This window comes from Syngnathus leptorhynchus, chromosome 1 (genome assembly GCF_054491065.1).
Source record: "Syngnathus leptorhynchus isolate UIUO chromosome 1, UIUO_Slep, whole genome shotgun sequence".
NCBI classification, from domain to species: Eukaryota; Metazoa; Chordata; class Actinopteri; order Syngnathiformes; family Syngnathidae; genus Syngnathus; species Syngnathus leptorhynchus.
Genome location: NC_141195.1, coordinates 15455714 through 15480861, shown reverse-complemented (window position 1 = coordinate 15480861; position 25148 = coordinate 15455714). Strand labels below are relative to the sequence as shown.

Genomic DNA, 25148 nt, shown 5'->3' with positions numbered 1-25148 from the left:
AATTGATCTGGTAGGCAAAATGAACAATTTCAAAAATAAAACATTTTACATAAGGAAGTTGGCATCCTTGACAACAAAGTATTTTGCATAGACAAAGATGGAATTTTATTTTAGGACAGTGCTGCCAACATTCATATGCAAAATTGAGGTCCAGTGTCTACATAGACAGAATTGGTTCCGGTTGTGCCCAAAACTTTGGTTGGTTCTTATCAAAAGCACAGACAGAGGAAGGCAGTGTCTTCGGTGAGGAAACAATAACGATACTTCAAACAACTGTGACCGTGTTCAATTCAATCTTTTGAAGGAAAAAACACAAGTGGGGAAACACTGGCAAGAGCGGTGTGGCAATTTCTCACCGTAGAAAGAAGAGTTATAAATCGTGAAATGCATCCTGACCTTTGCACACATAACTACTGTGACTTCTTGGCTGGATTAAAAAAAAATAAAACGAAGAGTTACAGCTTAAAGTATGACTTAGGAAAATCCATTTCGGTGGCCGAATACTGATAGCAACAAATTATAACAATGTACTGCTTCAATCCTCCTCGATGGTCTGAAAAACATTTGACCGTTCAAACGTGTGCGGGATTGTAACGCCCACAATTAAATAAAGCAGAGATTTAATGAAACCATATGATTCAAAACAGATACAAATATCTTACATGGTTCAAATCACCACATTCAAATAACACCATGTAGCGAGAGGCCACGAGCCTTTGTCAGCACGAGAGATCGCCATGACAACCATCACAAATAATAGATTCTTTAAAAGTACTGTGTCCGCTACTCACATTGAAGATGTCACCACGCCTTCCGCTCTGATAGGTCCGCTTCCTGATTGTGGTCCGCAAGGCGCTGTGGTTCTTCATTCTGTTTGTTTCTACGTCATAGCCGTGACCCAAAACAAACGGTGAAGGCTGCCCTACTTCCAAAGCCGAATCATACGCTGATGCAAACTGCTTTGGAATATGGCCTCACGTGAGGGGGTGGAACATTCTGGACTCTCTCTGTCAAAAGGGATCTCACTCTAGTCCAAAAGTGCTGGTTTCCTCCACGGCAGTCTGCATCTTCTCGTAGAGCATTGAGAAGGATGGATAGGGAGGCAGGTCCAGGCGGTTGAAACACGTGTGAGCTCTGGAGACAACAGACACAAGTGAGACTCAGACCAAAAACGCCTCGAAACTTGTACGATTTGGACTTCAACCAAGATAATAAATCGTCCCGTTGCCGATATGCAAGTTAATTGAGATTTAAGATTTTTTTTAAGCCGCATGCATTATCGGAAAATTTCATGTAGCTGCATCATTTTAATCATAGATTTCTTTTTGCTTCGAATAGGGTTTCAAACTAGGGTTAGGGTTTGCAAGTAAGGTTTCAAACTAAAGTTAGGTTCAAACAGAGCTGGATTCCATCCGCCGACGCTCCGGTTTCTGAGCGATCAGCTCTACTGCCTAAGCCGTTTGTGATGACACAAATATTCCTAGTCATTCATTCATTCATACCTGGGCAGAGAGGTGGCTTTGCCCCACTTTTCCACGCAGAAACGCCGAGGTCCATTGCTTCCTCGCAGAGATGCAAAACCCTCGTAGGGAATACTTGATGTCCCAGTCACAAACTTCACACAAGCAGAGGTGTGATTTAGTCCAAGTCACCCTTCATAGTGCAATTCAGTCTTACCTGCAAGAGCCGAAGTCTTTGCTCGTTGTTGAATCTCTCCACTGCGGCCCAGAACCAACGGATAACTATATGGTTGTCATGGTAACCTAAATGCCATCCAAGAATAGATGCAATACTATTATTTACTATATTTGCGCTCGTTTGAACTATTATAGTCTGTTCTTGTTGGAGTTGAGGAATTTCATTTTTACATTGTAGTGCATCTTTCTTTCCTTCTTTCTTTCCTTCTTTCTTTCTTTCTTTCTTTCTTTCTTTCTTTCTTTCTTTCTTTCTTTCTTTCTTTCTTTCTTTCTTTCTTTCTTTCTTTCTTTCTTTCTTTCTTTCTTTCTTTCTTTCTTTCTTTCTTTCTTTCTTACCTCCTCTATACTCGGTGTTGTTCCTCCAATCCGACAAATCAATCTCTGCCGTGCCCGCCATCACCAGCTCCAGCTCCCTGGCATCGAACACGGACACAGACCGTGCGTCCACCACCTGCTCACAACGTAAGAATGCAAAGCAGGAATTGCCGGCGAGTCCACGACGATGTCGTTCAAATGAACTCGGCTCATACCTCGTAAAAGCCTCTGACCAAGCTTTCCGTCTGCTGTACGACACCACGCTCGATTCGCCACTTTACCATCCTTTCGATGTACTCCTTCTTGTTCTTCTCTGTCACCGGGATGTTGGCTCCACCAGCCTTCAGCTCCCGCTCAGTTATCTGCACTTACACAAGACACGTCACGGGAGCCATCCTTTGAAATGAAATGTCTATTTTCTGGCTCTGACCTGCCCAAACACTTCTTCATTGACAGTGAAGGTGAGGTCCAGCATGTCCTCAATGTCGTTGTCTTTCATCCACTGAAGTGACTGGTGAAATTCCTCATCCAGGTACTCCAGGTCGCTCAGCTCGCACGGGCTACACACGACAAAAAATATTAGACGTCGCTGCCATAATGTTTCGTTGCAGGTTTGTGTGTTTCCCCTCATGCGTACATGCGCAATAATCCTTTGTAGAAGGGGCGGGTGAAGAAGGCATCCAGAAGGTATTGGTGGATCAGTGCCAAACCCAGGATGCGGCCGCTGAAGCGAAACCTTCATGTGCACAAACACAGCAAAGATTCAATTTTACCGTATTCCATGTAGAATTTCAATTGAAATTTCATCAGAATAAAAGAGAAACTAAGATTAAACGCAAATGCACCACTCACTACTCACCACTCATGGTGATTGTCCACAAAGGCCGACATGGGGCTGATCTGGACTGTGTATGTGTCGTTGGCCGAATATTCAAAGAGACCATAGTAAGGGTTGAACAATTCTCTCGAGACCAGGAAGAAGAATTCTCGGGAAGGTCCACTATAGTCCAATCTGCGAAAAACACACTTTGTCATGCACGTTTTCTTCCCCCCCCCCCCCCCCCACACACACACACACACACACAAGTCATGTATCATTTGTGCTTTGCAATTTCATCCAAAAATGAAACTGTGAATCATTATTTTGTTTTTACATCTAACACAAACACAAAACAATATATTTTGAAGTTGTTCTTTAAACACCTTTGTTTGCACAACTTGACTAACTCAAAAATGAAATCTTCACTTTTTTTTCTTATCTTGCATCAGTCTGCAAAAAGAGTTTCCGCCAATTTAAAATGGAAAGAATGAATGATACACACACGGCAAGCTTGTTGTTGGTGTCAGGCCATGCTATACTCACCCCTCCTCGCCCACAAAGCTGACGTAGAGCTTGCTGCGCTGCAGATCTTTGCGGGAGTAGCACGTGATCTGATTGAAGGCATCTTCCAGCAGGTGGTCACGGCGGATGATCAACCTGCCACGTGCATACAAGTCTTGTCACTCGTTTGCGTGCACACTCGCTCGCTTTCTCGCTCACTGGCAGCACCTACTTGAGCTTCCCTGGTCCTTGGCCGTAGCCTTTGGTCTCCAACTTTCGATAGAAATTGCGCAGTTTGGCCTCAAAGTCTCGCTTATAGGGTGCTGGAGCTCTGGCGTTTGCTCTCTGAGTACCTACAAGACAGAAAAGAGGGAATTAATATATATACATATTTAATCGAGCCAATTCTGGTTGGGCGTGGTGGCTAGAGTTTGTTGATCAGCTTTCATATTTGTTTGCATGCACCATCAAGTTTGCACCCATTTTGCATCATACATAAGTTTTCATTTAAGTTGTAAGTGTTGTGTATGTTACCGGGTGAGTTTTGAGGGGAGGAGACGGGAGAGCCCCGAGGAGACTGGCAGTAGCTGGGGTGCAGTAAGGCATGAGGAGGTACATAGGACATGATTTCATCCTCAAACAAACTGTGGACGAGAGGAAAAAAAACAAGCGTAAGCAGACAGACAGGATTGTCAAATAAAAAAAGGCTTCACCTTAGCAAAATGACGAGGTCGGCGTCTCCTGACAGCCGCGCCAATCCCGACGCTCCATCTGTGCGGATCAGCTGGACCTTCTCCCTGTTGTCATGGCAACGTTGTAATGCATTATGTGAACTTCGACAAGATGGCCTACTACGCAGTGGGTTTTACCTGAGCGAATGGTTGCGGTGGAAATCTGGCTGCCTTTCTTGTAAAATCTCAAAGATGTTGGGTTGCCGTAGAAATGCCACAATCTTGTCGTTGTACGCTACGGGAGGACAAAGTTGCACAAGGCAAGTCAATACAAACCCACAGTGACTTCGATTTTTGATTGTGCCACTTTGTACTGACCCACTGGCATGACATCCGGCGCCTGGCCCCTGCAGGCCGACGACGTAAAGGTGCTCGACGGCCTCGGCAAGATGGGCGGTCCGGCATGACGGCACTCTTCGCCCACCTGCAGAGTTGGATCCTTTCAACTTGATTTTCACCCTTAGAAAGAAAACATTGGTCCCGGAATAACCGACCACTGTTCTACGGAACTTACCAGGCGCCGCGGGCTGACTTCACCGGCGCTATGGCTGCGTTGGCGGGTCAGGTGTTGGCGGTGAGTCAAGAGGCTCGGCGGTCGACAGCTCTGCAGCGGCAGCCGAGGGTCGATGAAGGTGGTCGCGCGGCTATTGTGGTCCACAAAGAAAGGCTGCGCGACAACACACTCACTCTCATGTTTATAAAAACAATGCAAGCTATGATGATGATGATGATGATGAAGAGGGCCCACCTTGCCGGTGTGGTCGTGCTTCATCTCCCAACCTCGAGGCAATTCCAGCTGTTTGTTGGCAAACATGTTGAGAAAGGCCACCAGGTCCCTGTTGTGCTGGTAGCGCTCAAAGTGGTGCGTGTCCCGGCGAACCTTACTGATCATGTGTTTCAAGCACGTGTTGGTGGTAAACAAGCGATAGGCACTCTGGCGGAAAGGTAGCAGAGAAGGAGGAGAAGTTCGACAAATTTGTCAAGGGATGGATGCTAGGACGCCCAGTTGGGGTGGAGAGGAAAATGTTTTTTTCAACTGTATTGCTTCTTTGTTTTGAGTATTTAATCTACCAGATTTTTGGGTGGGAATGTATAATATATACTATTGCATACAAAACGTAATTTTAGTCATTTGTACTTTTACTTACCGAAACAGGACTTGAGTCAGTACTTCTACTTTTCTCAGTCTTTTTTTCAACAGGAGTATCCGTACCTCTAACTTAAGAGTGCGAGCACTTTAGCCACACCTGGGAGTGAGGGTTAAAACAAATGCGGCAACCCTATCCTTAAATGTGTACGACTTAGTTGTTTGTGGCCTAAAACCCAAAACATACAGCTCAATTGAATGATGACAATGAAAGAAAGTCCTTTTGCACATACAGGGTTAGAATGCAGCACAGTGAAGAAGTCGGGGCTGGTGAGGAACCTGGCACTGGGAGACTGGAGTAGCAGGTAGAGGCGGGATCTGGAGCTGGACTGGGCCGCGTTGCTGTCTCGACGCAGCTCTGCAAAGGGTGAGAGCAGCACATGGTCCATATAAAGATCATTTGATTGCATCGTAATGTTTTGATTGTATTGTAATTTGATCCTGACCTTGCAAGGCGGGCTGCAGATCGGTCTCATCTGCCGGCTGCTCATTGGCCGGAGCCTCCTCTGCTCTACTATCATTGGTTATCGTCCTTCGGATGCTCTGATACCTGAAGGTGAGTGTGGTTACCGCCGTGCTTACAAAGTCGCACATGAAATGTTCTACGTTGATGAGGTTCAGGGCTTCAGTGGTCTCAACCTGCGGTTCAGCTGTTCCATCTGTTGGATGGAACTGGATCTCTGAAGTGTCTGCTGGGCAGCCGGGGCAGTGGGACGTTGCCAGGTGGTGGTTCTGTTCACGTGGTCCACGTAAAATATCCTCCCGTGGCTGTCGATTCGTGCCTCCCAGTCTAAGATGCAAACACATGCCCTATGGAGACTGAGCTGGAGCTGAATGGCAAAAGAACTTCAAATGTGCGTTCCAACATCACAATGTATGTATGAAAAATCAAACACACAGCTACATTTTAACAAAAAAAAAAAAAATCTAGTGAGTGAAAAATGATGATCTCACTACCAATTTACTTACTTCCTCCTTAAAAATTGTAAGTTGAGTGGTGTATAAATGGAAAATGGTGGCTGTATAGATTCATTGTTTCTTTTGCCACAGAGAGGAAGCAATTCAATTGTTCTTAATATGCCTGAATTTACTTTGCATGCAACTGTGGCTGTTTTTGGCGTGCTTTAAAATAGAACTGAGTTGACTTTTTTAGACCTATTATACATTCCTATCTCCAGCATTTTCATCATTTCCTATGGAGGGGAGGGTGGGGGGGGGTCAAACAATATCCTGGAACCAACTGTGTTTGACCTCGGAGGTTCCACTGTATATTTTTTCAAGCTAACAAATAAGGAAAACACTGAAGAGCACTCACTCGGCGGGAGGGGCTCATCCACTCTCTGGTAGCGACTGATGTCATGGCGTACAGACGGCAACGTAGGAGCAGAATGGTGGCCATTGATCTGAGCTGTGGAAGCACACAAGCATGTATACGGACACACAAACACAAGAATTGGGCACTTAGTAATGACCCATGATTTGACCACTTCACACTTTAAAAAAAAAAATCTGATGGTTTAGTGGCACGAGAAGAAACTGAATTGAAAAGTTCATTTTATGTCACGGTGGTTTGTATTTTTTTAGAATACAGTTTTCTCCAATTTGTCAAGTACAGTTAAGGCCAATATATGTGCATAGCATCAAACATTCCTTTTTTTTGACTTGATGTGAAATAAATTTCAATTGAATCATTATTTAAGTACAGTTTTTTGTTTTCCTCTATTTGTTCACAGTGTTAATGTTAAACTAGATAATGGCTGACGATAAAACTGAACTTTGCCTCGTGTTTTTGTTGCCTCTAGGGTCTTTGTCGCTGCTGAATTTAATGTTGGACATTCTGAAGGCGCTTGGAGAGCCAAGTATATTTTTAGGTTTGTTGAAAAACTGGAAACGCTTTAGATCAACGATTCCCTTTTCTTTCACGCTATCGTTTTCGAAGTCATCTCACCGGATTCTCTCTCTGATAACGTGGTGCCGAGTCCCTCTCCGGGCCTGCGTGCCACCTGGTTGCGGTTCGCAACTTCAGTGGCCCGCACAGAGCGTCTCTTCCACACCTCCCCCCGCTCATCCGTCTCCTCTTCCTCATCCGCCTCCTCTCCCTGCACTTCTGGGCCGACAGCCCCTACAGCAGACAAAGTGAGATTGACAAATTGTCTTCGTTATGGATCCAACCTAAAGCCTAACTTTTAAATCAATACATTTGTATTTCATCTTTAAGGACTATTTGTTTTTGAAGCTTCATAATATCACTTTGACTTTTGATTAAATCATTTATTGTTCATATTTTTAAGCATAGTGGTAATGTTATAATGGCTTGTAACAACATCAAATATGAGTTTGATGAACACTTGCCCTACGATACTTCTGCTATTCGTCATGATGGTCACACTTGAAGTGCTATTAAGTCATTTTTGAGGTGGTACTTGTTTGAGAAACATTGATCTACTGGAAGATAATTTGATTACTATACATCACCAACATATTAATGAGTATAATATTTGCACAAAATAGTTTGCGACCAAAATGGAATGGAATTTCCCACAGCACACCCTCTCATAGCATCTGACTTACTCTGCGCCACCTCAAGAAAAACACTTTCACACAAACTGGAGTGGAACTAAAGTCAGCATGATTAAGGTGAGTCTCAGTGATCAATCAATGGTTTGCTGGAGCTCCCGCCCACCTGCATCAGAGGTTCCAACGTCGCTGCCGGTTGTCATAGCAGTAGTTGCTAAGCTGTTGCTGCTCGATAGCTCCGCTGCTTCCTCCTCTGCCCTAGGAGCCACTTCCGTCCTCATCTCCACCTCCTGGGACAAAAAGCAAATAGATAATATCAAGCAGTGATATTTCATTGATTCATTTATTGCAGAAGTCCAACTCTGGATACTGGCTTGTGCGATCTTCCAAAAATGATATGATATATATTTTTCCCTAATTAGATTCCAGCCTAGTGCCACCATGCCAATCTAATCTACCCAAGGCATTCAGAAACTGTAGATGGCGCTGTTTTTATAAACAATCAGCTTTCAAAATTGGGCTGGCCCAAAATAATGTCAACATTTTTCTGTCCTCTGACTGCTTACATCCGTAGCGGTCTGGAAACTCTAATTCATTTCATAATCAACTTCTCTGGTCATTATGCTGTGCACCAGAAGCAACAACAAAACACATCCGCAGCGGTCTGCAAACTCTAATTCATTTCATAATCAACTTCTCTGGTAATTATGCTGTGCAACAGAAGAAACAAATTGATCAAAATCGGATTCAATGTACTGCATCGTACCGGAATGGGTGAAAGCGGGCCGCAGATATATGAAGACGCGCAGGGTGCCTCCAAGTTGGTGTCCAGCCTTGAACTTTGCTCGCCGCATGTGCAATCGCTCGCAGACTCTAGTTGCGAAGCTTCAGGAAAACTACTAGCTTCCATTCCTTCACTAACGCGTGCCGAAGCGCCAGTATCTTCTCCATGGACGATCATCGACGTTCCCTCCTTCATTTGTAGCTTCGCTGCACTACCCGAACCTTCGGCCTCAGCGACAGGAGAGCCTGCTTGTGATCCGGTGTGCTCACATTTGGAGCCCTCGCTCCCTCCGGAAATGTCCCCATTTGTAGTCCTTTGCGATCCTGTCTCCTGCTGGCTACCGCACTGCCCCGCGCTCTCCTCGTCCTCATCAGAGTCTATGTGGAGCATGGCGTTGAGGCGCGTGTCTGTCGGAAAGCTGGAGCGGAGTCTGGGCGAAGGCCCTGCGGGAAGTCTCTCCACGGTGCTACCGGAGGCCTCAATGGCGTCCAAGTAGTCATTGAGGGAAACTTGCCTGTGGGTGTGGCCGCCCGCAGCAGCTAGAATTGTGTTTTCTTGCCATGCGCTGCTGTTGCCATAGTAACAAGCACCGTTAACTAACAGGGAGCTTTCGTCCGAGCCTGTGAGGGAAGCGCCGCATGCCAGGCGAGAAGACGTGGAGTGGTGCGGAAGGTCTTCATCATCGGAGGGACTTCCAGGGTCGCTGTTGACTGTGCTGCCCAAGATGGTTCCTGTTGCATCTGGAGAGGAGTACAGACCAATTTACACAAAAATTTAGGATGAAGTATATGGCACATATTATATGGCACATATAAAACGAAGTCAAAAATTCATCTATTCGCATTTTTATTTTTGTCAAGCCTCCTAAGACCACTGCTCCCCAACCTTTATTAGACCAACGCTGCAGGAGTCAAAATTAATCAATTAATCAGCAACTAATCGATAACTATCAACTATTTTTTTCACATCAGGGTTTGGTCAAAGTCACAAACAATTTCAGTCGTTTTTATTTGTCAGCAATAAAATTTCAGCATGTCCCTTTGCGAAAGGAAAAGCACAGGCAAACTTTTCGTTTGCCAAATATTTGTGACATCAAACAAACTTGACAATAATTGACTTTAATCAGAAAGACAAGTAAACCGGGCTCCTCTTAACATTTACTCGAGAAATCTCATATGCTGGATTTGTCAACAAGAACGAGGGACACAGTGTGAAATCAGCACATACCTTCATGTCCAGTGGAGGTGATGTTCACCCGGAAGTGCAGCCGCCCGCTAACATGATCTGTCGGAAGGCGGCGACATAAGCTGTAGCTGACTGGATGTTGGCTGCACACACAAAAAGAGCAGGAGTTAAAAAAAAAAACCCCAGCAAAGACAGCATTTGCACACAAAATCATATGGACTCACTCTGCCAATGGCCCCTCCAGAAGTCTCTGCACGGGTATGATCAGCTGACCCAGAAAGCGCTTGATGATTGGCCGGCTCTTGGCAAACTTATCTTTCACTTCGATCTCCATCACGTCATTCCCCAGGGCCACAAAAGTGTATTTCTACAGGGCAACAAGAAAACACTATCAAAATTGTCCTGTGGGGATGACAACGCGTCTCGTTTCTAACCTCTCCGTGCCACACGGGGTTGGTGGTATTGGCGATGATGGAGGTACGCCTCTCCTGGCCGTGGTGGGTAAACTTGGGGAGGCCGGTTCTTTTCCCAGGCTGGATGGACATCTTCAGGTAAGGGTCCGGGTTGAAAAACATGCCTTTCTTCAGACCCACTGCTCGGATGTCTGCAGCGGATAATGCGTACTTAGCTTGTTTTGCATTTGTATGTATTTCTAGAAGCTTTTTCTCTGCTGATGTGGGTCCTTTCACCTGAGAGAGTGAAGCTGACCAATTTACGACTGTGCTCTGCCCCTGATTGACTCTCAGGAAGACCTTCAGTGCCCACCTGGGGATAGGGAAAGAACAAATGTCTCATCACACCGCTGTTGCTTCAAGGGGGGAAAAAAATACCTAATGAGTGATGAAGATTCCAAATTAAAAGTTTGGCTCATATAAAGAAGGTAAAACTGCTGTACCGTCACTCCAGGGTTTTTGACGGTGATGCAAGGTGTTGTTGCTCTTAGAGCTCCACTCACACCGTGGTAATATTTGAAGCAGATCTTGGTCTCACCTGCAGAGACACAACACATAGGAGGGATTTCATTATTTGTGTCATTTATTTGCCACATACTGTAACAATTTACATGATCATTGGTTTAACTCAATGGTTTGGTCATGCGTATACTATATCCGTCCGTCCAGCCATCCAAACTTGGAATCGCAGCACGTTACCCAGACCTACTTTTACGTCCTACTTTTACACTGTACTGTACTTACAGTCCATGAAGTAGGGCCCCGGCTCCAGTTTCCACACAATCTGGCCTCGCTGAGTACCATTCACCCCACGGTTCTTGGAGTCCCACACATTAGCAACGCAGGTCTCGTCTGGAGACACGCAAAAGACATTTAAGAATACATATGAGATGACATTTAAGTAACACTATGGTTTTATTTAGCTCATTAACTGTATTCATTTTGACATAACAAATTGCCTGTGTCACTCTGTCAGACATGTCAATCAAAAACCTTCAGGGAGTGACACGCATGACCACTTGACATTTCAGCAATTTCACTTTTCACTTTTTCACTTTTAAATGTTGTTCTTCAGTAAATCAACTCCAACATGTTTGCTGATTTTCAACACTGTGCTTTTTCTTCAGGAAATGATACATGACAACAGGACACCAATGAACCCCCCATTGCCCCTAGTGGCATATGATTTATTCTATCATAATTCCTCCACAAATTAACTGGATGAATCCATTCATTAAATGATTAGACTACTGCATATATTCTTCAGACTGTTATTTCTGTGCTAAAAAGAACAAATACCGTGAACACACATTACTTTTTGTGAGCATTCGTGGAACTGAGTTCAGCAGAGAACAGCAAAAATCTGCAAGTAATCCGTGAGAGAAAAAAATATTCTGTACGATAACTGCCTATAAATGCCACAAGATGGCGGCAAATGACTTCTTTTGTCTAAGTGAAGCTCCTCACTTCGGTTCAGCACTAAGATGGCACCAGGTGGAGAGCACAAAACTGCAAACAGGTGAGTTTGTCAGCGAAAACGTTTTCAAATGGAGAATGTGTGAATGCCAAACCGCATGACCACTTCAAAATTGAAGTTGCCTTCCTGAAGTTACTCATTCTCTGTGTTTGCTCACCGATGTGGTATAGTCCAATCCAGTCTGTGGCGTCCACTTCCTCCTTGATGTCCCAAAAAATGACGAGATGACCATGTCCGAGGACAAGCTGATACGTCGACGCCGTTAGTGAGGAGCGGCTGTCTGAGGTCACCAGGTCAGTGTCGCTATTGGCCCTCTGAAGCCCCACCCCTGCTGCTGCTTCCGGCTGGCCACCTGATGTCAAGACCGACGGCGAGGGGCAAGAAGACCCGGACAGGCTGCGGATGTTTTCCGGCCCGATCGTGTACGGCCGGCCATGAGGGTTACGGCGTCTCACCGCCATCAGGTGTTCCCGTGCGCTGCCATTGGTTCCCGGTGAGGATGGCGGGGGGGAGGAGGAAGCTGTGGCTGTTGCCATAGTTACCACAGCGTCACAAGCTGTGAGCGGAGGCTGCTGCTGAGTGTGAAGATTATGGCAGTGTTGAGGGTGTTGAGGAGGAAGCAGATGATTGGGGCAGAAGGTTAACCGTTGAGGTTGAACAGGTGAAGGGAAATAGAAGTCAATAAAAATAAAAAGGGGGAAAACTAATGGCAATTATGCGTAGGGTGACTATGGAAAATCAAGTGCTCCGTCCAAGGCACGATAAAATGTCTGGATATCCTTGCCACACATTTCTTCTTGTGTCTAGGAGGTATAACGAGACAAGCCAGTACCGGTCTTTGTTGTTCATGTATTTCTCCTAACTTCTAAAAGTCTCCGATACAACACAAGCAGATGACTGAGGGCCTTGCACATGATCCAAAATTATAGCCATTTTTTCACTTCAGGGAGGAGGGCGGCTGGAGACCTGTAGGGAAACAAGAGGTAGGATAAAAGAAGAAATGATAGTGAGTTGCCAGATTTTTTTTTTTCTTGACTTCTGTTCAAATATAGTTCTCCATCATGAACATTACATCAAGGTTCTTTCTTGAATTCTTTTATTACAGACATGAATTAATTATTATCTACTTTAGACCTCCTGGACCTGGATTTCTCTGGTTGTATTAGTACTCAGTATGAATGAATTCTTGTCCTGGTACAATTTTCAAAGTAATAAGAGGTGTCCAACATTCACACAACACACTTTTTAAGACCCTCACCCAAATCAATCACTGCTCACTAAACACTCCAGTACTGCAAAGTCAATGTCAAGTAGATCTTTCATTAATTTCAAGACAATCATCTCACTTCATCGCCAAGCTTCCAAGTTAGGCAAGACAAACGGTGCCAATATTCGAGCAAGTAATTAGCGAGTGTTATGACCGATAAGGATTATAAAGTAACGCTAATCTGTGCTAACATTACAATTCTACTTACCTTTGACATGGCATTGCTTCCGTGTCATCAGGATGGTGGACTCAGACCATCTCTTGAAATGGCAAATCTTTTTTTCTCGGTTGTATAGTTTCACACTTGATAGCTGGACAGGTGCGCCAAAGACCCAACTCCTTGAAAACCAGCAATCACAAAGTCAATTTTCTATATGTACCCTTTAAGGGAGACATATTGTACACCTTTTCTTACGATAAAACAAGTTTTCAAGTCTTAATAACATGTCTGTAAAATGACTTCAAATGTCAATGACTGAAATCACATCACATCACATCACATCACATCACGTGTTGCACATCTGTAGCACATCTGCCTTTCAGTTGAAGAGTTTTGGGGTTCAAATGTTAACACTGGCCTCTATGTGGTGTGTGTGCGTTCTTCCTGCACCAGGATGAGATGTCTCCGGGTACTTCCTCCGACGTTCCGTGTCAGGTTCAAGAGTGGAAATTGTTCCTAGGTGTGAATGTCATTGTAAATAGTTGCTGGTCTATATGTGCCCTGTGATTGGCTGGCATGCAGTCCACCTCCCACACAAAGTGGGCAGAAATAAACTCCACTCATAGAAAATGGATTGCTAAAACATAAATATTTTTTATTGACAGGGTGAAGAGTCACCCTGAACTTTTTTTTTTTATAAAGTAACGTGAATAATATATGTCATTTAATATAATTAGCACCATCCTTGCCTCTGAATATTTCATTTGAAAAAGGCTCACGTAAGGACCTCCTTGATGTCTTCGGTGCATCATTAAAGCAAATAGCTTCGCTTGCGGCACGAACTACATCGTGTGTCTGCGGTGCCTTTAAAACATGCAGTGAGCGAAATTGTGGGAGCAGTCTAACCAAGTGAGTGGCACCAGCATCAAGTCTGTGGGTTATTTATAAATGGTGAGACTTTGCAACTAAAAATAGACATAAGTGCAAAACCGAGCCAGGCACTTTTTGCAAAACAATATTCACTGTGCAGTAAGCTTCTTCTTGTATGGCATCTGGGGACGCGCACGCGCACACACACATAAACACACACGTGTTTCCTATAAAAACAAAAACAAAGGTTTTTGTGGTCTGGAGATGTTTTTATCCTTTGGATTCCAACAAGAAAAAAACAAGCTTAAAAACACTATGCATCTTCTAAGCTAGTTGCAGGCGAGGGATAGTCAACGGCTACATAAAAGTACCACAACCTATGAGCATGAAAAAAAATGAAATCACAAATATGGAATGGGCCACAAAGATATGGCAGCAATGTGACCTACTTATTCCAGTCTGACATACCACACAAACTCTGTTATACTTCACTAACACGGCAAGGCTTCTCAGTAGTTCTGCTGACTTAAAGAAAGAAGAGGATTGGAGAAGGACAAAGCGGAGCAGTCAGAGGTGACTTGGTGCCTTTCTGACCCAATGATCCAAACCAACGAGACATGACAGCACTGTGTGTATCGAGGCCTCTCTAACACATCCCAACTAAAGAGTAACTCCACTAAAAACACACCTTGGGCACACAGCCATGCTTTTCTACTCTTCGTGACACAGTCGACAAAACATTGTCTGTCCTATTTTGGTCACATCGTGCTAATTACACTCCAAAGTCAATGCTATGTCACAAAACGTTGTATATTTGCAGCATAATAACACAAGTTACTTTTTTCTGTAATATACTCTATAGCATTAGGAAATTACATTCACCAATATGTGTGCATTCATTTGGTATTAACAAATATAATGAACATTATTGGTTGTGCCTCAAATTTGCAGGGATTTTCAAAGTCAGAAAATATCTCCATTTCCTAAATGTCCCAGACCAAATTAAACCAGGAACGGAATTTGTTTTTGCATTTTATACACTGTCAATTTGAAGCAATGTTATCTTATTGACGAATAAAAAGATAGAAATTTATAGATTTGATCAATTTAGGTTTAAAAAAAATCAACAGTTTAATCAATTATTTAGAAAAAAATGATCTGTAGTTGCAGTTCAAAAATGGAAAATTTCGACACACACTGGATATTCAGTATCGGAATCGGCAACATACAACCCGGATCCGAACAGCCATAATTTAAATATTGTTGGCTAAATTATGAGCATAATCCCGACTAAAACAACCTGATTTTGTGCATTTCATGTTCGAAAAAAAATGCTCATCCCCCATTTGCTAATAACTGGGCAAGACTAGCTAACAGAAGCAGAGCAAAGGGACTTAGTGCAGCTGAGAGGATTTAGAAGGGACACAGACGCCACGTTTGTCATCTCTTTTGGTTAAACTTCAAATCAACAAATCTAGTGTTGCATTAACTTGATCACAAATAGGTCACGCAACCAAAGTAAGCAACAGTGGCACCAGTTCTATTTTAACATTCTTATCGCTGCTATTTTGTTGAAGTTGGAGAATCCCACTTGTACACATCAGTGAAGAGTGAAACTTTGGGCACACTCGAGTGTGTGGGTGGTGTTATAAATGTAGAGAGGCAAAAAATTGCTATCTTAATTCCTATAAATTCCCTGGAAAGTTTTCAATCTGGGATATTTCCAAAAAAAAACAACCCTGTCTGAACTTCACATGAAATCTTACTGGAAATGTCCACTCTTTCGGGAACCTAAATTTAGTGATAATCAGTGAGTCACAAATTCCCAACCGGTGTCAGCAATTATCAGGTGCGTCACGGGAAAATCATCAAATGTCACTTTATTGGTCTGAAAATGACCTATTTATAACTAATGTTCTCTGTTCATCTAATAATAATAATAATAATAATAGATCGGTTTTATATGTCCTTTTTCATTCTCAAAGCCGCTTTACATAGAAAATTCACACGCGTGCGCACACACACACACACACACACACACACACACACACACACACACACACACACACACACACACACACACACACAGAGTTAGTTAGGGGTTATATGTCTGTCTATGCAAGCGATGTATTGTGATAGGTAGAATGTTTAAATGCTTTTGCACTCTACTACATTGTGCATAATTAACCCACGTGTCCACTCTTTGTGACATTTTTGCTTGGTGGTGTGCCTTGGCTCAATTTAGGTCTGCAAAATGTAATGCTTTGCAGAAAAGGAAGCTATGTTACCGTAACTCCTAATTTTATCTATTCTAACAAATATTTTTAATGCATTTAAAAGCAACAAGGAATGTAATTTACATATTAAGCCACATTATAATGTTATGATACTACAGGAGCCATACAGTACTAAATTTCAACAATCACTGTAAAGGATATATAAATTCCTTTTTGCAATAAGGGGAAAACAAAATGTCAAGTGCATTGATAAGTGAGACACAATATGGCATACTACAGTCTTTCAGAACAATCAGGTTCTCACAAGAGATGATGAGGAGGAGGCTGTTGAGGAAGGAAATGTGAGCCGCCCAGTTGTTATTCAGGGATCAATGTGGTAGTAGAAGCACAATACTGCTAGCTATGTCGGAACATGGACAGAAATAAGATCAGGTCGGCCTTTAGAAACAACAACAACACAGAACAAGGAAAAAAAAACTGTTGATGAATGTCACTCATTAGGCCTTTTTTTTTTTTTTTTTTTGCTACTTTGAAGTGCAAGATCAGCCCAGAAAAGCACATCATCTTTAAAAATGGCTTTACATCATAAATCAAGCATCTTAAGTAAATAATGAAATGTCAAAAAAGAAAACAAGAAAAAAACACAAACGTTTGCTCACCTTAGTTGTGCTGATTTCAACGCCCCTCCGCGTGACAAAATACAACCCACAAAAGTCCCTCACTGATGCACGACGGAGCCTCGCTTTGCTCCGGTGCTCGGCGACTTGCCAGCCAGAGTCCAAAGCGGCCAGCACCCGGGCGAAGTGCCGCCTCCCCCTCGAGGCTGTGATAAGTCTATCAAGCTACTCGTTGCCAACACACAAAAAGAGTCAAAAACATATCATGTTGGAAGTCTCACATCATGGCTGGTTGTCTCCCTTTCGTTGCGATCCGATGCAGCCAGCCAGCCAGGCTCATGTCTTATTTATTAGAACGGAGCTCCCAACATCCGGCGCCCCGTTTCCGCTGCTCTTTCACGGCTAGATCAATGCAAATAAGACAGAGACGCAGCCATGTTATCCCCTATTTTGAGATGAAAAGTGCAGATGAATAACTTGGGAATGTTTTCTGGGCCGAGTTTAGAGTGTGCAGGAGTCGAGTTCAACGTCAAAATAAGACCGCCCCCCTCCACCCCTCTGGTGCATCACGTGTCCAGACGCTGATTCCAGGCCCCTCTTTAAGAGGCCGCATCGGGGGCTCACATCAAAATCTGTTATTGTTTAGGAAGGGCTTCACGTCATTTAAATTTAGGGAGTCATTTCAAAACCGAGGTCTAACACTAATACCGACATTTTAGAAATAAAAGCAAGCAAGAAATAATTTATTTAACTATCACTGGTACACTTTTAATAAGATATTCTGTATATTCTGTTGTAGTGTTTACAGCAACTCTGTTATAGATACGCAGGAATCTGGCAAAAATCTTCAAAAATACAAAATTGTTATACAATTGTAATTACTGTAAAATGGTTACAAATCAGAGCTGGAGTTTTTGTGCAAATTGTTAGCCTTCTAAATATGAAAATGGATAGGAAAGACTCGATGCATGGTCAGAACAATTTGCTTGATGACATTTCTGCTGACTCATGTTGCTCACTTATTTTCTCTTCTATGGCTGAAAAAGTTGTACGGGTTGTGTGTGTGTGGTGAGATCCGCCACAAGTGCTAAAACAAAAAATGCAAAGTATTTGTCTTCTTCTCAGTGTAATTTGTATGTTTATTTGTGGGTGGATTTAAAAAAGAAAAAAATGCACTAGTGGCCAGATGCAATGCAGTGACTCGGGTAGGAAAGAAGAAGCAGGCAGAAGGTTGGAAATGGGATATCTGAGATGCAGGGATTTGGCAAGTAATCCCCAGCGCCTTAATCCTCGCAACAACAGAAAGTCCGTCCATCCATCTTTTTGTCACAATAAAAAAAAATTCATATACCACGGCGATAAGCAGCACACAGAAGAATGAAAAAGTTCTTTTTTTTATTAAATATATTAAACCTTTATACTTAAAATGTAAAAAAAAAAAAGAACTAAGACTCACATGATATTTTTACATGATCATAATTATTTTTGCATTGATGATAACTTAACAGTGGCACTCATTCTCTTCATTGCAGGCTTGGCCCATTGTCAGATGATGCAATAGGTGCTGATGAGATTGTGGGCCATCTCAATGTTGCCACTTGCCTGGTAGATGAGTGAAAGATTGAAGGCGGCCTCCCTCCTCAGATCCACTTGGTCATCAGTGATACCCTGTTGGTGTGGGTGGAGGAAAAGTTCTTGTGAGGAAGCATCTCAGAGAAACTCCATTCAAGGATGTGCGCGGAAAAGTATCCATAACGGCTTTGGATTCATCATTAAAGTTATTATTTCTTGAATTAAGAAACTTTTAATTTCGTCCTTTTTATTTTTTCAAACATGCTTTGTTTTAGTTTGTTTTTTACCAGTAGTAGAAATAAGGAAATACAGTAATGCAAAGTACAATTTCTGAACAAATGTTCCACCTTTGTACTTCTGTGACATTAATACAGAAATAAATCAATTTAAAATAACGTCTCAAATGTAAAAGATGAAAACAGAGGATATTTTAGCTATAATTTTAGTTTGAGTTATTTCATGAATTTCCGTGAACCAAAAAAAAACCTTGGCACCCACTGCCCAGAGAAAAATATCAAAAGATAACTTTTGTCATTTTACTATTTATGCTGGCGCCAAGCATGAAATGGAAAAGTACCTCTAGTGTCTGTATCGGCAGTAGAAGAGTCTTCTGGTAAAAATGAATTGCTAAATGCGTCAGGCCCATCTGGTGCAATGCTCTGCCCAAGTTATACATGCTCTCTTGACACTCCCCACGCAGTTCCACGTACTGGCGCAAGAAGGTGAAACCCTCCAAAAAAAAAAAAAACATTTGACGTCATCGCAATTGCCAAAAGCACAGATGCAGTCAAATGTAAGATACCTGAACAACCAGTAGGTGCCTCTTTGACACATATTTCTGGGATGCCATGTGGAAAAAGGTGAGGCCCACAAACAAGTTGTGGAGTGGCTCATCTGGCTCAGTCTGGAAGGCCTGGATGTATTGGCCTAGACACAAAAAGACCACGTCACGCGCACATCATTCCATTCGCAACTGGATGAGCGTTAATCACGGTCGGCGGGTGGTACCCAAGGCGTGTTTGAAGCTGCCCGACACCATGGCGTTGTGTCCGCACAGGATGCACAGGGCGCGGTTGTCGGGATGTTTCAAAAGCTGACGCAGACAAAAGCGATGATGACGTTGGTGGTGGGAGGATATCGTCAGCTAAAAGAAAAAAAAGGTGTGAGTATTCTGCTCGACATGATTCAGTGTTTCCCAACCTTAATTGTGCCAAAGCACAGAAAAGCTGCCATGGCACACAGCCCAACAAAAATCCCGCCAAAAAGTACTAAAGTGTCAAATCTTGAGCCGATTGTGTGAAGCGAGGACAACAGGTTGATTGCACCTTCTGTCATCTCCTGAAGGAGCTTACTTGTTTTGCTATAGGTCAGTTGACACGGATCAATTATTTGCTGGAAAAACAATTAAAAGAGAAGGTTGCGACGATAATCAGGTTTTGTCATATTTGTTCAAAACAGAAGTTGACAGTCGTGTTGCAAAAGCACGTCAAATGATTGATGTCACTTAAGTCATGCCTTTCGTCACTTATTGGTTGTTGTTTGTCGGGCACTGTGGTTTCTTTCAAAAGAACAAACGATTCCTCTACATGGAATTTCCCATGGCATACCTGAGGATTTCTCACGGCAGCTAAATGTGCTGCAGCACAGTGGTTGGCAATCACTGCATTGTATGTTCAAAGGAGATACACGCAAAGATGTGTGTGTGTGTTTACTTGATTAAATATATTCCAAAGCTGAGGCTGATCCACATCTTCTAACAGCATCAACCTGATGGAAAAGAGTGAAGAAAAAAAATAAGAGACGTGACACACAAATGAAACAATTCACTTCTCATACCTGATGTAGTTGTAGGCCTTGTGGTGGTTGCGGTCCAGGATGTTGGCCGAGAGGCCGAGGTACTCCAACTCCTTTCTCCTGGGCTTGATGTCATAGAAGGAGTAGAACTCCATAGCGGACTCGACCATTAGCTCCGCCTCTTCGTAACGTTGCACATCGCACAGTGTCAGCACGCAGCTCAGCAGCAGCTGCCACCAGTCCTCTTTGGACAGGACTTTGGTTTTACCTATTGTAGGCATCAGCAAAGGCATTGGAGATTGTATAGCATCGCTCATAAACCAGTACCCAAAAGGTCTGGACATACACGTGATTTCCAAGTAGGCGGCTTCCGGGTCATCGACGTCCGACGGCATGTCACCGACCTTCACCAAGCGCAGGTGATTCTCTCCTGATATGATGACAGAGCGCACACACACCTGGGCGCGCTGCATGGCCACCTGGCATGCACAAAAACACACGTTCCGCCTATTTGGACGTGCCCTACGGGCGGGAGACAACACTCGAGAAAATAAGATGTTGCAACCTTAAGCAGGATCGATATCATGGTGATCACAGCATCCAAGTAGTGCTGGATGAGTCCCTGCGTTTTCAGTAGCGTGGAGCGGTGCAGGAGCAGCTTCAGTTCCTGCAGACATGTACCGATGAAACATCTGCCTCTTAATCTAAGAGTTAGACAAAATAAATATAGAATCGATCACCTGCCTTTTGCGCCGCAGATGAGTCTCGTGCAAGCGTGTCGTTGTCGTACATGGACTCCAGCGCCTTGAGGGCACAATCCGGCCGGCCGAGCTGCTGCTGGAGGGTGGCGAGCGACAGCCGCGCCTCGAGGTGCTGCGGCGCCAACTCCACTACTTTTGTGAAGCTATCAGCCGCTGTTTTCAATTCACCCAGTGCTTTCAGACACTCTGTCATGGAGTTACAAGTAGCTGGTGGCTTAAGATGCAGTGGGCAACATTGGTCGGGGAAAAACACTAATATGAAAACATGTGGCAAAACAAAAGTAGATCAAGCAAATATTAAATATTACATTGGGTTTGGTTAGCCTGAGTTGACTTTTACCTTCACTGATGTAAACAAGGATAAGCTCGGCTTTGATTGCCACCAGATTTTATTTCCTTAATCAATGATGATGATTGTCTTTGTGAGTGTACCTGCGTGGCGAAGCCAGATGACAGCCAGGTTGTATTTCTCGGATATGACAAGCGCAGACAGCAAAGGGAGAGCAGACATGTACGCTGCCTTCTCTAGGTAGGCCTCCCCCACGTCCAGGTATAAGTCGCCAATGTCCTCTGGACTTTGCTCCATCAGTGAGGAGACTAGGGCCTGGAAGAAAAGGCTTTAACTACATCCCCGTTCGAACGAGAAAATGGTCACGGCAAAATCCTCTGCTACCTCCAAGGGTGCACAGACTTCCAAATGGATGAGGCAGACAATCAGCTTGGCCTTCAGGTCCACCGGGATGCCGTCTGGAACCTGAACATCCTTGATGTCAGCTGGTGAACAACATAGGCTCGGTTTTATTTCCTGCCTTTCACTCATCGCGGAGTCTCTTGAAGCTTCGGATTGCTTCGATGATCTTGAATCACCTTTCAGTTTCTCATGACTTACATTTGTCCGTTGGTGCCACTTCTGCTACAATCAACGGCTGCGCCTCATCGTTCTTTACCTCGTTCTCATTTAAATTCTCAACTTTAATTGGAAACTCTGGGTGACTTTCATCCCGGATCAGAACCACACCCACAAACTGGACCAAGACCTGAAGGAGGAGACGAGGATGATTCTCCATTCACAAGCAATGTATAGTATCTGCTGCCGCTGTAATGCGTGATGGAGTACCTCCAAAGCCTTTTCGTATTGATGGTTGGTGATGTAGAGCTCGGCTGCCATGTTGATGATGTCATCGCTAACCAGGTCGGGGTGTCGTGCCAGGGCTTGCTCGATGACACCGAGTGCCGAGGGCAGGTCGCTACTTTCGTAATAACTCCTAAGCATTAAAGATGTGTAAGCGATTTAGACGTGCGTAACCATAACCAAATGCAATTTTGTACCCTATGAAAATACACTATAGCGTTGCTTTCGGGCCAAATCCTCACATCTCCAAAATGCGGTGTGGTCAAATGTGGGCGTTCCCTTTTACATGATCAGGATTATTTGAGCCGATCACTGTATTTTCAGTTCATGTATACATATGTGGAAGACATCGCAGCCGCAATGTCTTATTTTGCGGAGGTGATCAATTATGTCATTGATCGATTGTGATTTGAATACATAACAGGTGACGACAACACGTACATAAAATGCAAAATATCGGCCAGCCGACCAGATCTGTGTTGAATCTTCTAGTGTGAGCTCTTTACTTGGCCATGTCCTTGGAGAGCTGCATGAAGTGTTCGCCCTCGTCCATTGGCAGCAGGGCCAAGATTCGGCGGTAGCCATCCATGCACTGCTTGTGCTCCCCCAGACGCATGAGGAGGCTGCAGCGTTCCCACAGGTAGCGAATGTTGGTGGGAGCGTACTTGACGGCTGCGGGATGGCATTGGTTATTTCAGAGCGCATTTTTTTATTCAGTTGAACAAAACTCAGAGTGTAGAGGTTAATGCTACTTTTTGCCATTTCATGGAAGAGCACTTTGCTGCACCTGTCACTATACGTCACTGGCAAAAATAAGCAGTGACTCTTAAAATTCCAAAACCACAGCGAGAAGAAGAAATGCCAGGCAGACCTTTGTTGTAGCAGACTAGAGCTTGCCGGACGTTCTCCTGCTCCAGAGAGACCTCCGCCAGCCTAATCCACTCTTCACAGTCGGTGGGGTTCAAGTGGGCGGCGATCAGACTGAACTGGAGCGCTTTGTCCATGTCGCCTTCGTCCTCGTAGATCATGGCCAGCGTGGAGAAAGGGTCGTAAGCCAGAGGGGCTGGAAGGGCCAGGAGAGATGATGACTGGATGGTGACAGGCGATGCAACGAAGCAAAAACATGTTCCTACCTTGTCGTATGATCTCCATGCACATGGCAATGGCATCGTCTTTCTCTCCTCTGGCGTAACGAATGTTCGCCTCACCCATCAGGCCTCGGAGCGCTCGGGGAAGTTTACTGCGGTTCCGTCGTGCCTGCAAGCACAGTAGGAGGTAATGAAATGGAATCAGAGCTATCCCCAAATCCGATAGTATTCCCATGGGAAGTCTCCAACTTTGAAACTCACCTTCATCATTTTCTTGTTTTCACGGGTTAGCTCCATCTCCAGTGCAAGCACGTCTCCCACTGACATGTCCTCACTTTCCTTTTGTTCGGTTTCAAAACTCCTCTTCCCCATCCCCCTTGCCTTCTTGTCCTTCACTTTCAATTTAAAATTTCCCTTCTCCCCCACCACTTCTTCTTCTTCCTCCTCCTCATCGTCCTCCACATCGTCCTCCTCTTCCACTGCGAAATCCTCGTCATTCTTATCATCAACGTAGCCCAAGCTGTCATTATCCTCATCTGACAATACTTGATCGGTGGCTTCGCCAATCATTGAGGCAAAGACTTGCTGAATGCCAGGGCTGATTCCTTCCTCTTCTAACCCTAAGAAGAGAAGGTGGGGTGATGAGATTTCAACAACTTTAATAAGGAGACTCTAATAAGGCGACAAACACGATCACTCTTTTGTTTTTCTTGGGTTCCGAGAATCATCGACACTTGCCTGATGCCGCTGACTAATACATCAAAGATGGGCATAACAATTGAAACTTAAGGACACACATCCAGACAGCTATGGCGCTACAATTTACCAATTGTTCCATGATTGTGCGTGGACGTGGAAGGCTGCACCACCTCCTCATTTTCAGTTGACACGTGCAACTCCTGAAAGACAAACAAAAATGTGTTAGCTGCGAGCTACTGTATTATAACAATATAACACATTAATGCTAAACATAGGTCAAAAGTAATTGGCTGAGTTTATCTTCTACATATTTGCAATATAGCCATATTTTAGTAATCAAGGGATTCCTCAACTACCTCAACTAACTATAATCATAGATTCTTGCTGTGCTCTTACATTATTGAGTAAAACCTTTTTCTTTCTTTCAGTAAACTTTTCATGCGCTACATGGGTGCAAATGACCTTTTTCTATTCTTCTTTCATGGCGAAGTTAGTCTGAGATAGGTTTTCTAATTGTTTACTATTCTAACATCATGGGAACATCTGCAACTGCAAATATTGTGGCAATGTACAATTGATGGGACTGTTTCTATTTTGCTCCACAAAATCGAGAAACAAATTACATTTTTTTTAATGAATTGCACAATATCACAGTTTCAAAATATCCACAAACCCCTTGATTTAACGCAGTGACAATTTAAAAATTCCATTTAAATTTGAAAATGTTGTGGCACTTAAAATAAAATACGAGTAAATTCTTCTCATTTTGTGTCACATCAGGAAAAGAAAACAGCGTTCCGGGTGGATGAATGACATCTAGTTAACTTGTATTGTTGACAGGACAAAACTAGTCTACATTACCTTGGCTCTTCTCTCGTCTCTCCTCCTGTCAAACTCCTCAAATGTAATTCTTCCTTCCAGGTAGTCAATAAGTTCGGCGCTGAAGCCTGACATCTTGCTTTCATTTGGCTGCTCGGTGACAGTCAACCCAAAATAAACAAAAGATCCTTATCACATTCTAATGCACCCAACGAGTTCACGTTCGGAGCGCGATTTTAACTTTGTTATTGCCCTCGCTTTGCTTCCGGGGGAAATCTGTCACGTGACTTTAACATTTCCGGGTTGGCAAGGTCGACCATTAAGCAATTGCAACAGCGACGCCTGGTGGTGATAGATAGCAACGTCACAAACGACGGCAAGGTCGTGGTCACTGTCGATTGAACGGACTGTATTTTAATTTTACATTGCAAAAATCTCACGGCACACCACCAAGATGCAAAATAAGCCCAAACTGCCAATAGTTAATATTCCCTTCATTATTTTCA

General features: G+C 43.7%; 2 protein-coding genes across 5 annotated transcripts; both read right to left on the bottom strand.

The window, feature by feature from the left end:
• Positions 1-264: 264 nt before the first annotated feature.
• Positions 265-17293, bottom strand: hecw2b (HECT, C2 and WW domain containing E3 ubiquitin protein ligase 2b). 4 transcript variants are annotated; one of them, XM_085929171.1, is made up of 32 exons: positions 16820-17293; positions 16465-16560; positions 13102-13232; positions 11784-12592; positions 10894-11001; positions 10593-10687; positions 10387-10462; positions 10132-10301; positions 9922-10064; positions 9740-9840; positions 8495-9252; positions 7895-8018; positions 7160-7333; positions 6527-6619; positions 5851-6001; positions 5658-5761; positions 5445-5569; positions 4579-4998; positions 4383-4488; positions 4203-4299; positions 4047-4130; positions 3868-3977; positions 3566-3686; positions 3376-3489; positions 2872-3024; positions 2650-2748; positions 2443-2572; positions 2228-2374; positions 2034-2148; positions 1678-1763; positions 1503-1615; positions 265-1134 (listed from the first exon to the last, which is right to left on the bottom strand). In XM_085929171.1, the coding sequence occupies exons 4-32, from the start codon at positions 12160-12162 to the stop codon at positions 1023-1025; spliced, it is 4608 nt and encodes a 1535-aa protein (XP_085785297.1). In that variant the 5' UTR covers positions 12163-12592; positions 13102-13232; positions 16465-16560; positions 16820-17293; the 3' UTR covers positions 265-1022. The 4 variants fall into 4 exon arrangements, with proteins under 4 accessions (XP_085785297.1, XP_085785298.1, XP_085785296.1 ...); XM_085929172.1 differs by lacking the exon at positions 16465-16560 and having other exon boundaries at positions 4579-4731; positions 4813-4998; XM_085929170.1 differs by lacking the exon at positions 16465-16560.
• A 467-nt stretch (positions 17294-17760) lies between these two features.
• On the bottom strand, positions 17761-24917 carry gtf3c3 (general transcription factor IIIC, polypeptide 3). Its single transcript, XM_085927623.1, has 19 exons — positions 24685-24917; positions 23951-24023; positions 23386-23744; positions 23170-23293; positions 22908-23099; positions 22543-22708; positions 22022-22169; positions 21794-21941; positions 21578-21678; positions 21337-21508; positions 20888-21090; positions 20709-20810; positions 20490-20622; positions 20186-20411; positions 20062-20116; positions 19358-19493; positions 19152-19276; positions 18927-19079; positions 17761-18445 (listed from the first exon to the last, which is right to left on the bottom strand). The coding sequence occupies exons 1-19, from the start codon at positions 24775-24777 to the stop codon at positions 18323-18325; spliced, it is 2832 nt and encodes a 943-aa protein (XP_085783749.1). The 5' UTR covers positions 24778-24917; the 3' UTR covers positions 17761-18322.
• Between the last annotated feature and the right edge of the window lie 231 nt (positions 24918-25148).

Bases quoted from the DNA above. Each gene is read 5' to 3' on its own strand.
- gtf3c3 (XM_085927623.1), bottom strand. From the start codon at position 24,777: ATGTCAGGCTTCAGCGCCGAACTTATTGACTACCTGGAAGGAAGAATT. The intron at 20,412-20,489 runs GTATGTCCAGAC...TGCCTACAATAG, and splicing joins CGCCTACTTGGAAATCACGT to GTAAAACCAAAGTCCTGTCC. The intron at 18,446-18,926 runs GTACTTTTCCAT...CCACACCAACAG, and splicing joins TGCCGATACAGACACTAGAG to GGTATCACTGATGACCAAGT.
- hecw2b (XM_085929171.1), bottom strand. From the start codon at position 12,162: ATGGCAACAGCCACAGCTTCCTCCTCCCCCCCGCCATCCTCACCGGGA. The intron at 11,002-11,783 runs GTGAGCAAACAC...GCGTGTCTCCAG, and splicing joins GATTGGACTATACCACATCG to ACGAGACCTGCGTTGCTAAT. The intron at 3,978-4,046 runs GTGAAGCCTTTT...TCTCGTCCACAG, and splicing joins GACCTCGTCATTTTGCTAAG to TTTGTTTGAGGATGAAATCA.